At 35.1% G+C, this 15465-nt stretch overlaps 3 protein-coding genes across 5 annotated transcripts; 1 reads left to right on the forward strand and 2 right to left on the reverse strand.

The window, feature by feature from the left end:
• Positions 1 to 472: 472 nt before the first annotated feature.
• Positions 473 to 3607, reverse strand: LOC112792210 (probable mitochondrial adenine nucleotide transporter BTL3). Its single transcript, XM_025835362.3, has 4 exons — positions 2962 to 3607; positions 2364 to 2667; positions 1054 to 1521; positions 473 to 847 (listed from the first exon to the last, which is right to left on the reverse strand). The coding sequence occupies exons 1-4, from the start codon at positions 3438 to 3440 to the stop codon at positions 773 to 775; spliced, it is 1326 nt and encodes a 441-aa protein (XP_025691147.1). The 5' UTR covers positions 3441 to 3607; the 3' UTR covers positions 473 to 772.
• Positions 3608 to 4162: 555 nt separating this feature from the next.
• On the reverse strand, positions 4163 to 7233 carry LOC112792211 (ras-related protein RABH1e). Of its 3 annotated transcripts, none has more exons than XM_025835364.3 (7): positions 7120 to 7233; positions 6850 to 7017; positions 6130 to 6200; positions 5867 to 5955; positions 5534 to 5645; positions 4854 to 4944; positions 4163 to 4623 (listed from the first exon to the last, which is right to left on the reverse strand). In XM_025835364.3, the coding sequence occupies exons 2-7, from the start codon at positions 6964 to 6966 to the stop codon at positions 4480 to 4482; spliced, it is 624 nt and encodes a 207-aa protein (XP_025691149.1). In that variant the 5' UTR covers positions 6967 to 7017; positions 7120 to 7233; the 3' UTR covers positions 4163 to 4479. The 3 variants fall into 3 exon arrangements, with proteins under 3 accessions (XP_025691149.1, XP_025691151.1, XP_025691148.1); XM_025835366.3 differs by having other exon boundaries at positions 6850 to 7023; positions 7120 to 7212; XM_025835363.3 differs by lacking the exon at positions 7120 to 7233 and having other exon boundaries at positions 6850 to 7113.
• Positions 7234 to 8641: 1408 nt separating this feature from the next.
• LOC112792212 (BTB/POZ domain-containing protein DOT3) lies at positions 8642 to 11983 on the forward strand. The gene is made up of 6 exons (XM_025835367.3): positions 8642 to 8885; positions 9066 to 9135; positions 9527 to 10416; positions 10577 to 10850; positions 10928 to 11056; positions 11420 to 11983. The coding sequence occupies exons 1-6, from the start codon at positions 8746 to 8748 to the stop codon at positions 11792 to 11794; spliced, it is 1878 nt and encodes a 625-aa protein (XP_025691152.1). The 5' UTR covers positions 8642 to 8745; the 3' UTR covers positions 11795 to 11983.
• The last annotated feature ends 3482 nt before the right edge of the window (positions 11984 to 15465 follow it).

Consider the following 15465-nt stretch of genomic DNA (forward strand, 5'->3'; position numbering starts at 1 on the left):
TAAACTTATTTTTTATGGCATCTAACCATTTCTCACCATTGTCACTATTAAATATTAATGACTTGTGAAAAAGAAACAGATCATTAGCAGCACTCAAATTATTTTCAAACTCTTGTAAATACACCACATGTTATCAGAAATAGCAGATTTTCTTTTTTTTTTTTGAACCTTTTTAATGCTATTTCTTAGGTTGTTCTATTATCGGCTTCTCATTAACCATGAAATCAATAAGTTCTTGTTCTTCTTGATTGTTATTTAGTCCAATAACAACAGGATCAATAATTTGTTGTTCTCTTCCTCTACTTACTCTTACGCCACCACGCCATGGTTACATAATTTATTAAAAGTATAAAGATCTAATTGCAAATTTATTAAAACTATAGAGACGCTTTTAAATAATGAGTTCTTCCTATTAAGATATAAAAAAAGTGTATATTTGTTTAAGAAACTAAGAAAATTAAAACTATACTACTTGTAAAAAAAAAAGTAGCCCTTTATACTCAACTTAGAGAAGCCCTCAGCATCTCATATTGAGTGAAGGAGATGGTTAAGTGTTTTTGTGAAGATGAAAAGCTCTCCTGTTTTCTTCATATGATTATGAAGTAAACCGTATAAGAACAACAAAATATCCAAATGTAAGGAAACATCACTTAATTGTTTGTGTGAGACATCTTTGATTCTCTCCCACATCTAGTAAAAGGGAAAAGAATGTAATACTACTTGTATTCATATTTCAAACTATATCTGGCTCTTGAATTGTTGCCATAATCATCTATGTAGATTCTACTTTGAGAACTATCTTCATGAACTCGTAAACAAGATAACTAATAGCAGCTGATGGTAACACCTGAAACTCATAAACAACGAATATCAAAAGACAAGAATGAAAAAAGCTTGACACACATGGGCTAAGATTCAAAACTCAACTTTCACAACGAGGTTAAGAATTCAAGACCAGAGTGATATTAAGTTATTAAATTAACTCTAATTTTTTGCTCAATTTTCCTAACTACTAATTCAATTAAATTTAATGTGCACCATAAGAGATCATACCTGAAATAAGCTGGGAATTAGTCCAGCATAAAGTGCAGGAACACCTCCTTGTTCAACAATCTTGACACAAGTTGCCATCGGGTTCAACCTTGTTGCCCGAACTTGCATTTGAAGCTGTCTCCTCACAACTTCAAAGGGGTATGTAGCAGCTTCAGAACAACATCCAGCAATAGCACCATACAACAAAGTTCTAATGGTACCCAATTCAAGTTGTTCCAAAGCGTTCAGCCCTTGACCCTCATCTTTCATATGCTGTAGTCTTCTCTTCCCTTCAGGTGAATGAAGATATGCTGACTTTAAAATATCGTAAACACCATAGAAGACGGCACCTGAAGGTGCCATGCTAACAATAGAGGGTACTAAACCCTTGTAAAGAGAAAAGAATCCCTCAGTTTTGATCATGTGGCGGAAGGCACCAATTACACCTCCCAAGGCTTCACCGCCAGGTGCTACCATTACTGTTCTGATCTGAAAGAAATCACTCTTAGAATTCAGCTACAACTAAGCAAGAAATTGAAGGAAATTGTAACACTATGAAATAGATTCGCAGATTAGAGTGTGATTGAACATCTAGGCTGTTTACTCTCTTAGAATAATGAAGACCGACACCATGAGATACATTCACAGACACAGATGTATATGAATACATGTAGTCTGTTTCGTTGTTAAGACACTGATAAAGAGACATAAACACATTTGTCATTAAAAGCCAATTTTATCTCTAATAAGGAAGAAGTTGTTGGTAATAAGTGGCGAGGTGAGGTTAGAAAATGGAATTTTTAAAATTTTGAAGAGATAAAATTGTAATAAAAATTTATACCTCATGTCTAACATTTATGTCCTATGATACCATGTTCATGTTTGATGGACATGGAACCGAACACAGCCCTAGAAATCATAGACATTATATTAGAAAGATAGGTCGTTCAAAACGGCAGGAAGTAATACTCTTTAATTTCAACTAACACAACACCACCCTATTCAAAAGAGAACCGGATTGAACTGGTGTTTTTGTGCTAGCAACAGCCTTTTTTTTTTCACAAATTAGTACTCATGGTAACTACAATCTATAATTCTCTGACTGCAGCATATCTATCTGCAACCAACAAATGCAACATAGACAAGCCTGCCTTGAATTCCCAAGATATCACATTTCTCTAAGCATAACAAGCCTAACAGAATGAATCTATGTTATCAATAAAGTTTTGATAGCTTCACAGACTCATGAAAAATTTGAAGTCTTGGGGACAAAAGCAAGAAAGTTATAAGAAAGGACAGATAAAAGTAACAGAATCTATATCTCCACTCACAGTGTCCATGGGCAAGCAGAGGAGGGTAGCCGTAATTCCTGCAGCAGCACCGGCAACAAATCTCTCAAAATTTGTGGATTCTTGATGCCCCATCATCCTCATTAGTTTATTTCTGTAAGTATCATAGGCATAAAAATTTATAGCCTTAAAGGGTGCTGTCCGAAGAATATTTACAAAGTTTCCTTTCCAAAAACCTTTCAGCCCTTGAGAAGCCGCAATTGCCTGGATGAGCTCGAAAAGGTTCTTCTGTTCACCACGAACTATGTACTCCAGCTTAAGCCTCTCAAGAGGTGCAACAAAAGTTCTGATAAATCAAAAAAGAATACACAAGATAACAAAATGTGTATGATATTCAAATCAAAATCATAATGCACAGGCAAAGAGAAACAGCATGCAGCACTTCATTTATCTCACTTGATTTCCACTTCTCAATCCAATTGGAAATGTAGCTGTCAATCTTGTCAAACCAAAAATCGAAAAGGAAAAATAAGAATAGTAAAATGCACGATAGCTTTCTTAGAGCAATGAATCAATGAAGTGCAGCGCAGTAATTAAAATCACCAAACAAGATTAAGAGATAGATCAAAGGAATGAAGACCTTGAAACCATGGCAGCCCCAGCCCCAGCCCAGAGATGCTTGGTCATGTTCATAGCACCCGATCCATTCTCTTTCTCTCGAGCTTCCACTACCACCTTCTCAGAATCAGAAGACACAGTTTTCTCAAGGTGCTCCTCCACCAGAATCTCGCCAGAAGATTCTCGAGAAGCGTACTTCTGATTCACATCGCTTCGGTCTATGGACAAGCTCAACGACAAGAACCCACCACCACCTACCCCATAAACTCTACCTTCCGATCTGAAGATTTCGAAACCGACCCTTCTTCTAGGACCTCGAGAGAAACACGAAACCGTAGCCGTGTTGGAAAACTCCTTGTCCGAGGAGGAGGAGGAAGAAGAAGAAGAAGAAGAAGGAACAAAGGAAACGAAGGAGGTGGGAAGCGTGTCAGCATGTAGAAAGAGACCACCTGGGTAGAATGAATCAGAGGGTTCGGGTAGTAGTTTGATCAAGTGTGACATTGTTGTTGCTGTTGTTTGGTACGATGTAAAGGACTATGATATTTGAAAGACAAGAAGGTGACAAAAGCGATAGTAACAAGGAAGAAGTGGTGGGGAATCATGCGATGTCGGAGTCTAAGGTGAGATTGAGAAGGACATGTGCGCGTGTCTTCTTGTTATGCAATTGAAATGAATCGATGAATTTAAATAGCTTACACCGCCGCACCAACAACGCACACTCTCTTCATGTCTTGCAGGTTGGTGGAACATGGTATCACGCTGCTTCATTTAATTAGATTGATTCTCTCAATAAACACTGTCGTTCTTAAAATTTTAATATAACTTCCAGTAGGAAATTTTGTCTCAAATAAGATTTATTTGTGAATTTAAAGCACTTACCTATTTTTTCACGCATTTCGCTGTACTAAGGAAAGAAATATTCTGATTCTGTATGGCGAACAAGGTAAATGACTAATGAAATTTGTATGAATTAGGAAACGAATTCTCTAATTTAAATCTTTATTAAACTGAAGTTCAGAGTTCTCTGAAACATTTTATCTTGGTCTCTTTGGAACAACCTTAAAGCCAACTAATGTCAAACAAACATTGGATAATTATCCCACGCATATAAATATTTATTTTTACGGCTGTTATTTCAGTCGGATTTAAGTTGTAATGGTCAATGTGTTTCTCAAACGGTCAAACCTGACGACTCTGTTTCACATAGGTCCAAGACTCCAAGTAAAAGTTCACCAGAAGAAATGGCAGAGTTGGGTTAACAACTTTACATATTTCTCCGCTTGTGCATATTATGCATTTCTTCGTGAATATGAATAACATCCAGCTAACTAACGATAATTTAGAGGGCCTTGTTTATTATCTGTATTCTTACATCGAGGGACTAATTGTACAAAATAACGGGGAAAAAAGAAAAGTTAACTATCATTCTCCGTATTCTATATCAATATCATTGTAGCAATTTGTGCCCCTCATCAAGTGAATTGAAGGTTTCCTCGAGCAACATTTTTCCATTAAAGTAGTCATCAAGTAAATATCCTTTCTAGCATGCACAACCTCCTCCTTGCTGATCTGCCTGTGACGCATTCCCTGTGGACTTTAAGTTTACATCAACCATGTCTTCCTGTTTTGTGGAAGAAAGACTATCCATCCCTGGCAAGGCAGCAGCAATCTTTCGAAACAAAGGCTGCAATTGTGCATTGGCAGAAGATATTGCAGAAACATGAACAAACATGTGAAAAAGATGATAAGCTTGAGAAAAATATGGTAGTTGATTGTGAATTGATGACCCACTCCAGATGAGATATATTCTGTATTCTATGTAAGAGCAAGAAAGAATAATGCCAGGAAATAGCAGCTTGACAGTCTAATGAACCAAAAATATGGGAATAACCAGGAGAATTCATTAATTTTCACCTTGATGTTGAAGCCTGCTTTTGCACTGGTCTCTATAAACATGACTTCTAACTCACGGGTTTTGGCTTCTCCTTCCTCTATAGAAACTTGCCTGGTTAAGTATCGAAATTGCCTTATAAGATTTCTTACAGAAAAATCACATACTTAAATTCTAAACACAAAGTGCAAGCTACCTGGTAAATTGATTAACAATGCTTCCCACCCATTTGTTTCTTCTATTAACATATCCAAATTCCACGCCCTTAATAACTAAAACAGTTTTTCTGGCCATCCTAAAATTTATACTTAACAATAGTCTACCAGACTTCTTCATATCTAGAATGAAAATAAAAAGAAACTCCAATCTAGTAAACATTAACTTTGTGTAAATATATTAATATAATTAACATATGATAATTTGGCGAGAATTAAGAAACACTTAATTTTGAGTGGCATTTATTAATCTATCTGGTACTGCACTTATATTCTATCATAGTAACCAGAAAGAACATGATAAATTGATAATCATTTGTCGGCCAGGAATTTGGGAACTAAGCAAGATGAACTGCAACATAATATGAAGACTCCATTGTTATAATTAGTGTACAACTAAAACATATATAAAGTCAGCAAGACAGCTATGCATGCAAATTTTTTTTAAATAAAAATCAAAACACCAAATTTAACAACTCATTGCTCACCTCTTATCAACAAGATCAGTTTTGTTTCCAACCAAGACAATAATAACATCAGTGCCGCGTTCTTGGCGAACCTCCTCAACCCACTTGGTAGTGTTCAAAAATGATTGCCTGTCTGCATGAGAACGGGTTGGGAAAGTATTCATATAATTATATATTGCTCTTGAAGAAGTCTTCAATTATCTAAGAATCACTTCAGATAAAAAAAACAAACAAGAAAACAAGCATGCATGCATGGGCACACCCATGTTATAGAAAGCATTCAGGTCCTAAGAAATGTGATTACAAACTTCTTCATGAGAAAAAAAAAAAAAAAAGAACATAATCAACACTCACTAGCTACATCATATACAATAACTGCAACAGAAGAATCTCTTATGTAGCTTGGAATGAGACTTCTAAATCTTTCTTGCCCAGCAGTATCCCTGTGAAATTAAAACGCACGGAGCTCAGTAATAATAAAATAAAACATAATAAACTAAAATGAATAAAGGGGGAATATATGCCCATGTTGCCAAACCATCAGTAATATAGCTTTTGAAATGTAAATATGCTGGGTTTGTACTTTGTATGTATGATTGAAGAGGAATTTAGCCTACCAAAGCTGTAAACGAACTGTCCGATCTTCAAGATACATTGTTTTTGACAAAAAGTCAATACCAATAGTAGCCTGAAATTTATACGGGAAAAGCATTGTGAGCAACCTAGCATGATATTGATAACTACTCTGAATAAGCAGAATTACAAGACAGCAGAAATTTCAAAGACGAGCACTTTTATGATAACAGAGATCTTCTTCAGAATCATTTACTTTCAACTTTCAACTACTAGCTATCCTTCCGATTCTCTACACTTCACTTCCAGAATGGTTACATCATAACTCATAAGTGACAATGAGTTTTCAAACAACTGACTTAGTTCCTCCTAGCAGCTACTATGCCAATCACAATTTGGTGTTCTCTTAATAAATTACAGTGAATTTCAGAAAAATTACGGTACAAAATTAAACACTAATTCTTTCAATAATATCCACCTCCTCATGAATCATGATCTTTCATAATTGAACATTGATGAACACACGCGTCTTTCAAAACTACACCAGAAATGATCTCGTTGCTCCTTTTCCCAGACAACGTGACCGATTAAAATTAAAAAAATAGCGATGCATAAACAAATGTCAGATCGATCCACGTAAAAATCATACACATGCAACAAGGAGCGCGTCGTAAATTCTCCATCGGTGAGAGATTAAAATCAATACATACATTAAGGTTTAATCATGCGAGACAATAAAATTGTGAATGAGATTGGGACGATACCTGGTAGGTGGTGTCGAATTTGTCGTACATGAAGCGGGTGATGATGCTGGTTTTGCCGACGGATTGATCGCCCAGGAACACAAGCTTGTATTTGGCGAGAGGGGACACCGTCGACATTTTCCTTCAAAATCTTGTTTTTCTTCTTCTTCTTGTTCTTGAGATCTGAATCTGAATCTCCAAAATTCGAAATGAAATGAAAGTTAGATTGAGAATAACCGATGGATGTTCAGAGCGCGTTTCCACATGAAAGAAGCAGTTTTGGAGCGAAACCTATTTATACGTAAAAGCAGCAGCAGAAACCGCCAACCTCGATGAGGACCACATCTCCTTTTAAACTTCTCTCAATTCTCACTTCAATCCTCCTCCCCCATTTACTTACTTATACTTTTATATTTTTATTAAAAAAAATACTATATTATTCCGTGTTTATTACATAAATAATAAGTTTGGTGCAGAGACAGGAGGGAAAAAGAAAGGAGGCAAGTAGTGACTTGGTCTTTACTGTAATTATATATAGGATATATGTTTAAAAAAATTATGTAATTTAATAATTTTATATGTATTATTTTGTATATATGATGAGTTTATATTTTGATTATTTTATTTATTAATAATTTTTACTTAATTAGTTTAATATTGTATACTCAAATGTTTATATTTTTCAAATTAGTTTTTATATATTTATTTTTAAAAAATTGTTTATTTTTTTAATAATATTAATATATTTAATATTATATTATTATATAGAATATTAATAACAATTTACATTGTTATATTTTAATAATCATATGGTATATCTTACATTTTTTTTTTGAAAAATACATATTATATCTAAGTTACTTTTATGTAATAAAAATATAATAAAAAAATAATTAAAAAATCATCTGAATTCGATCTCTTCGTATTAAAATTTTTAAATTTGTTTCTGTACAGAGATAAAATATAATTTTTATTAGAATTTAATTTTCATGTAATAACACTCTAATAGTGTAGTTTTACTTTTACACAAATATCTATTTAGGCATTACCATATTATAAAAAATAAATAATTTATAAATCTATGTTCACTGTTTATGTTCGCGTATTAAACTCTCTCTATGAACAATGGTTCACATATTATATTTTAAATATATTTATGTTAAAATCTATTAACAAATAGTATGTACAATAATCCAATCCACTTTAAGTGTTTAAGTACGCTCCTTTATCTACAAGGAAATTGCTGTACTCTTTGCCATCTGAAGTTCCCTTGTTGCCGGGGAATCATGTGATTATAATTTATAAATGCAGTAAACAAGTTATATATTCCAAGAAAGCTTATGAATTATGATACAGATGTCCATTAACTTATGAGCCACGACCCTCTACAGCTGCAGAAGAAATAGTTTGTACGGTCCTAGGGGGACACATCATGGCCCAATATGGGAAAAGGCCAGGTTTATCATATCCAATATGATTTGACTTAATCGCTGAATTTTTGAAGTAACTGAATTCAACATTTTGTTTTTAATTTTGGTATTATAGTTTTTATCCCTGTAATTGATTTGGTACAATAATTTCCAAGAGTGAGTGATATTAACAAATCTAGGTAAAAATAAATCACACCTAGACTTAGTGATGTGTATAGTAGCTGAATCGTAATTCTTTCATATTAAATTATCAATCAATATATTCATATATAACAATGTTTTGACAGTCTTAAGAAGGAAAGAAACAATCCAACAACCGTTATAACTATAGCCCCACACAGCCACAATGACCACATATTCAATTCTCAGCATTAATGTGGAGTGTAGACATAAGCATATAACATATCATTTAATCATCACAATGAAGTGTCTAGTGTCTACTCTATCCTAAGTACACTGCAGATTGTAGATATCTAAAAGGATCAGAATGAAGCCTCTTCAAGTGACACAAGCACAACAAGACCCTCAGAGTCACACCGATTGCATTGATCAAGCTTCAGACAAAAGCATAGTAGTTCCCAACAAACATGTCACAATAGCTGATAGCTTCAAAGGCGAACATTCATGGTACCTTTACTATTACAAATAGTAATACTGTATCTATAGTTTAGGCAGAAGAAAAAAACAGTGCTGACAGTATTTGTATTTGTATGTACAAGTGAATTTATTTTTTTATGTATGCCTAAGTATAATTCAAAATTCAATCACTCCCTTGTGATTTTCTCCCCTATATTTGGGCTTTTACAGGTTCATCACTACTCATATCCCAACAGACTTTTCAATTCAAGTCCAAGAAACCACCTACAATGTTCACAAGGTACAAATAAACATCATAGATTGTTTAGACCCAAAAGGAATAATAATAATAAGAAAAACATAGCATAAACAAATGTTGCTAATAAATTTTCCCTCTTATCTGCCCTATGGTTTGGTTCAGAAACATTAACACTATCAGTAGTAATCTTTTTTACCAGTCTTCATCTCCATAAGTGCACAATTCTACTACAGACATTAGACAGCTAATAACCATTCTTTCCTTCATAGTATGGGTATTTTGGTTTTCTCCAAACCCTTTGGGATAGGAGAAAAAGAATTGCCCCAAGTGAGAAAGAAGAGAATGTCAGAGGCAGATTAAGAATCCTCCTTAAAAGAAGACCAAACAGTAGGAAACACTAACAGGGGACACTAACACTAATTCTCTGTAACAGTTCCCATTGATCTCAAAATGTGGCTACTTAGGAAGATTGGAAGTCCAGCCTTTGATCTCGAATTCTGGCAAGGAGCTCAACCTCGAAAACTTTCCAGGTGGATTCAAGACATTTGAAACAATTCTAAAATTCTGCTATGGCTTCCCTATAGATTTCAACCCAGAAAATGTGGCTGCACTGAGATGCGCAGCGGAATTCCTAGAGATGACCGAAGAACTAGAAGATGGAAATCTCATTTCCAAGTCTGAAGCTTTCCTAACATTTGTTGTGCTCGCTTCATGGAAAGACACCATCACTGTACTGAAATCTTGCGAAACTTTATCTCCATGGGCTGAGAACCTCCAAATTGTCAGAAGATGTTGTGATTCCATTGCTTGGAAAGCTACTAAAGATGAACTCACTTGCGAAGATGCAGCACCTAATCAAGAGACCTGGTGGTTCAATGATGTAGCCGACTTCCGCATCGATCACTTTATGCGGATCATTTCAGCAATAAGGGCGAAAGGAACTAAACCAGAGATCATAGGTAAATGTATCATGCAGTATGCAAAGAGATGGCTACCAGGAATGGATATGGAGTTAGAAGGAATAAGAGGATATGGTCATGGAAAAAGTAGCCTAGAGTTCAGTATTTTTACTGGGAGAAAGAAAGAAAGCACAGGACACAGCAAGGATCAAAGGACAATTATTGAAAACCTAGTCAGCATAATTCCCCCTCAGCAAGGAGCTGTGTCATGCAAATTTTTGTTGCAGATATTAAAGCTGGCAAGGATGTATTCTGTATCGCAAGCTCTGACTTCATATCTGGAAAAGAGAATTAGTACGGTTTTGGAAGATGCTGAGGTGAATGATCTTTTAATTCCAAGATATCAAAATGAAGAAATGGCCAAGTGAGTATGCAGCCATTTCTTTTACACATAGGCATTAATACACAATGACAGTTCCAACTCTGCAACCCCATACACCAAAAGAACAACCCATTTTTGTGAAAACAACCAGTGACACTAATTTTTGTATTTTGCTTTTTCCTTTCTTTTTCCCTATTCCTAGCATGCCTAATTCTTCAGATGAATGCACTATGCACGACGTAGATGTAGTGCAACGAATTGTGGAATACTTCTTGATGCATGAACAACAGCAAATGCAACAGCAACCAAAGTTGGCGAGATTTAACATTAGCAGGCTCTTGGACAATTACCTAGCTGAAATTTCAAGAGATCCAAATCTTTCAATTACTAAGTTCCAAGTTTTAGCTGAATTGCTACCTGAAAACACTCGAACATGTGATGATGGTCTATATAGAGCCATTGACACCTATCTCAAGGTCATCAATCCAACTCTTAGTTTTTGTGTTACAGATACAAAGTATTTTATGTTCTGATATTGACATGTTCTGTGCAGACCCATCCTTCACTGACAGAACATGACCGTAGAAGACTATGCAAAACAATGAATTGTGAGAAACTTTCACTTGATGGGTGTACACATGCTGCACAAAATGATAGACTGCCTCTAAGAACAGTTGTACAGGTTAAGTTTACAAGAACTCTAGAACTTGATTTTCAATTCCTTCGTACTCATAGCCTACACTTCCATTGCAAGGATTAAATTCTCTGAACATTGCAGTAAAACAGAATTGGTTTGTTAGAGCAGTTTAAAGAGAAGAAATGTTGACACATGAAATAATCATTGCATTACAATATTCTACAGTTAGAACTAAAGATTATCAGGTCCATTTTCATTAGATGATTGAATTCAACAATATAACACACTGGAACCGGTTCAATTCACAACTATGCATGCCATCTAATATAGTTACAATCAAATAGAATATTTTAGAGCCAACATGACCGGAGTGATGGCTGTCATCTGAACACTACACAAGTCATGCAGGTTCTATTTTCAGAGCAAGTAAAGATGAGAGCCGCAATGCAAGAGAAAGAGCAAGAACAAAGTGGAATTAATTCTGAACAGGATGAAAACCAAACATCTGCAAGTATGGACATCAAAACACTCAAATCAGAGCTTGAGCACGTAAAGTCCAAGATGATAGAACTGCAGAAAGATTACTTCGAATTGCAACGGGAATATGAAAAGTTGAACAAGCCGAAAAATTCAACTGGCTGGAGTTTAAATTGGAGGAAGATTAAGAACTCATTTCATGTAAAACCAGCAGGAGATGAAATTGGAGATGAACAGGATGTACCAAAGTCACCAGAACCTGTTCAACAAAAAGGAACCCCTAGAAGAAGGACCTCGATGTCTTAAAGTATTTCAACAAACGAAGAAAAAAATCTCGTGTGAGAAAGACTTCTCTAGCCATTTTTTGTATGAAACATATAGATTAAATTACGTACCTAAATTTATTATGGACTCCGAAGACAGAAAAGTTCCTTGATACTTGCATACACAAACAAGTAATAGATGCTTAATAAGAAAATGAAATTACTTTCTGAACCGATTGCATCAATTATCCAAGTTCATGGACTTCAAGGACATAGTTTATTGAGCATTAAATCATTAACTCATATTTTAGCAACGATAAAAGATGAGTTCAAAGGGGGCAAAAAAATCAAAAAAATAAAACTCCATATCTGCAGAAAAATGAGGCTGGAGAGGGAATAATGTTTGCATTCATAATATAAGCACTATGCAGTTAAATTGGAAACATAAATAACCATACTATCTGCTTTAATACTAAATAAATTCCTTCTAGCTGCTGCTGATTATATATATTTATATAAAACAACAATACTCCATAACTTAAATTCCCAGGTGTTACATTATTATGGCATGCATATATTGATGAGGATAGAATATAGAAACTTAGAATATATTCATTCCTGATTTACTTAAACATCAGTGTTCATGAAACAAGGTTGCCCATTTGAATTCTAAACAAAGTTATGAGACAGGACCACATAATTCTGGAGATACAGTGGTCCAAAAGAAAATGACTCCTCTGAACATTACAAATGTACTACAACCTTGGATCAACCAAGAGCGGTGCTCAGTACATGCCAGGGGGACATCCCCCCCCCCCCCCTCCTTTTTCCTCTCTCACCAACACAAAAAAAAAAAATTCATACATAAGTTCTTAATTTTCTAGTTTGGGCCCTCCCCTTGATTTTTTTTTTCTTTTTTTGCCTCCTCTGAAGTTATATTTTCATGTTGCTCCCCTTCAAATAAAACCTCTAGCTCCGCCCTGCTTGGATCTCAGGTAAAATATTTGTTTGGCTTTTCCAATCCATGATTTGAGTGTTGTTTGCAAGTTGGGATTTTATATAGAAAAACGGAAAAGCGGCAGAGCTTGAAGAATAAAGTGGACTCACAATTGCTCTTCAAGAGTAAAAAATCTTTTCAAAAAAAAAAAAAAAACTTTTCTTCCCTTTCTTCTCTTGTAAAACCTCAACTTACAAACACATCAAATATAGGGGAATCTGATCTTACTTCTTAGTGCTAGTTTGATATAGTTTGTTGTTCAAATGAAAAATAATAAGAAAAAGAACTAAACAAATCATTGAATAGCATAATCCCAATCAATCATTAAACTTCACCAAAAATCAATGCACTATTCACATGTATGGGAGAACTTATCAGTTATCACAAGCATTGAAAAAGAAGAACCAAAAGGAAAAAGTGATCACAACAGAAGAACATTGAAACCAGTATATAGTTGCTCCAAATGAAAGCTAGCTATCACTGCAAGGTCATCATCTTCTTGTTCTTCTTCATGTATTCGTCATGTACGATAGTGGCAGGTGAAGGATAAAAAATGGGTAGTTGGAAAGTGGGTTCTTGAGGGTGACGTAGGCCTTCTTATAATCGGGTCTGTTTCCAACCAAGGATTCACCTTTTGCAAGCCAAACACGCTTCGTTTTGCCCTTCATGTTCAAAGTTCGCACCTTTTGAACCTCCAAGCCGTAGAAAGATTGGAGCAACTGCTTAATTTCGAGCTTCGTAGCTGAAGGGACCGTCTTGAACGCAATTTCGTGGACGTTGTTGGTGTTGTTTGAGGAAGTGGGTATAAGAGGAATCAGAGGAATGTTTAGAACATGTGCCATGATTTCTTTTTCGATTTAACCCTTCGGTTCCGTTGCTGATAATCCCAATATGCCTCTGTAATTCAATTCCAACTCCAACTGCGCGCTTTCCTTAAATCCCTGCTTAAAACCTTCTTCCACTCACCAGTTACCTTGTACCTCCTCATAATGCTGAATGATGCGGGCCCGATCACATGATTTGTTGGGAAACAGGGCCTAAGCCTAGAAGAAAAAAAACCCAAATACTACATTTCTTTCGGAGCATCGTAGCCCCTCTGCTGTCATTTATTCCCTTGTGGCATTTTTTTAATCCGGTAGTTTTCGGCCCGGGCCCGGTTTGCAGAACTGAGTCCGGATTACGGAGTTGGCCGTGTAATGTACCCAAAAAATTGCATGGAGTAGGCTCCTCCATGATGAAGCAGCTTGTGTAGCTCAGAAGATTCTATTTGATACAGTAACAAACTCTTTATATAATTGTCCACTGATATTTATTTTTTTTATAATTATTCAAATACTAAATATAAAAAATAATTATTTTTAGTAATATTATGATACGTCACTAGGAACACGTATAAAATTATTTATACAGAGTACATTAACTTCTTATTCTTTACCTTGTTTTTGTTATATAAACCTTGGTCCTTAATGACTCATTGGCATTTGGCAATCCCTTACTTCCTTTGCTTACAAACCTCTTCACTGAAACCTATGTAGTATGTCAAGTCATTGGATTTTAATAGGGCTGAATGACAGTTGATGGAGGAAAACATTCAGCTATCACAACTCACAAGAACATATTAAAACTTTGGATCAGTCCGTCCTTATTGTCCATGCATTGCAGCACCATGACAAGAATTATAATATTTCTGTTTCACTTGGGGAAAATAATTAAACAGTAAATTATTTCTCCGTAGTTTTCTTAATCAAGATTCATGAAAGGTAACATAGGCATTGGTTTTCACTTTTTCTATGGATATATATCGAACAGGTGACCACACCGTAAAAAAAAAAAAGAAAAAAGAAAAAAATTGAACAGGTGACCAAAATGATTCCCTCATTCAAGAAAGTTCAGGGATATTTAACGAAGAGAGCTCTGTATTACATAGTAATTCTACTTGAGACCGAGACGGCCTTCAAAAGAATGTTTGCCTTCTATAATTTACAATATGCTTACAGATATTCTGGAATAACAACATAGTGTAAGTGGGGGAATTAGTAAATAACTTTCCCAAACTCTGGTGGTCAGATTTTATGATTCCTTCTTCTTAATCTTAATCTGGTACGGGTATTTCTGGTATATTGAGATACTACTAACCACTATTGGAAGAGCCACAAGGCAATACATTGAAGGTGGTTCTCCTTCGAATAAGAACTGTAGCAATGCTGTGACAAGTAAAGCAGAAACGATGACAAAACCCTGCAACCACATTGAATTAATGCCATCATTACTAACCTTTGAACAAAAAAGACAATATATGAAGAGTTTCATCCTAATATATTCCAGCCTATCCTTTGCAAAATTCTCATCATGTTCAGCAAATCCAAAGTTCATCGACAAGTTTTTGTTGCTAAAGTAGCAATTACTCAGTTAATTACAATAGTTCTGTGCGTTTACTGCCTCTACCTATCCACCAATAGCAGTATAAAGTATCGTAATGTATTAATGTTGCAAAGTATGACATGACAAGTCATCTATCATATGTCAAACTTACCTTTCTACACCACCAGCATGACTTTACTAAACCAACGAGAATTCACCAACGGCATGAAATTATGGTATCTGATAATAATAAAAAAATGTTACTCTTTTTTTTTCCCTTTTTAGTGTTTACACATCAATATAAAAATGTACTAAAATGTTACAAATCACCTACTGGTACTTGAATCAATTACTTG

The sequence above is a fragment of the Arachis hypogaea genome, chromosome 13, assembly GCF_003086295.3.
Source record: "Arachis hypogaea cultivar Tifrunner chromosome 13, arahy.Tifrunner.gnm2.J5K5, whole genome shotgun sequence".
Classification (NCBI taxonomy): Eukaryota; Viridiplantae; Streptophyta; class Magnoliopsida; order Fabales; family Fabaceae; genus Arachis; species Arachis hypogaea.

Excerpts from the sequence above, each read along its gene's own strand:
- LOC112792210 (XM_025835362.3), bottom strand. The coding sequence starts at position 3,440 with ATGTCACACTTGATCAAACTACTACCCGAACCCTCTGATTCATTCTAC. Across the intron at positions 2,668-2,961 it reads GGGGCTGCCATGGTTTCAAG|AACTTTTGTTGCACCTCTTG; the intron begins GTCTTCATTCCT and ends TTGATTTATCAG. Across the intron at positions 848-1,053 it reads TAATTCCCAGCTTATTTCAG|GTGTTACCATCAGCTGCTAT; the intron begins GTATGATCTCTT and ends TATGAGTTTCAG.
- LOC112792211 (XM_025835364.3), bottom strand. The coding sequence starts at position 6,966 with ATGTCGACGGTGTCCCCTCTCGCCAAATACAAGCTTGTGTTCCTGGGC. Across the intron at positions 4,945-5,533 it reads ACTGATCTTGTTGATAAGAG|GCAAGTTTCTATAGAGGAAG; the intron begins GTGAGCAATGAG and ends ATACTTAACCAG. Across the intron at positions 4,624-4,853 it reads AAGCAGGCTTCAACATCAAG|CCTTTGTTTCGAAAGATTGC; the intron begins GTGAAAATTAAT and ends GCACAATTGCAG.
- LOC112792212 (XM_025835367.3), top strand. The coding sequence starts at position 8,746 with ATGAAGCCTCTTCAAGTGACACAAGCACAACAAGACCCTCAGAGTCAC. Across the intron at positions 10,851-10,927 it reads CCATTGACACCTATCTCAAG|ACCCATCCTTCACTGACAGA; the intron begins GTCATCAATCCA and ends TGTTCTGTGCAG. Across the intron at positions 11,057-11,419 it reads CTCTAAGAACAGTTGTACAG|GTTCTATTTTCAGAGCAAGT; the intron begins GTTAAGTTTACA and ends CAAGTCATGCAG.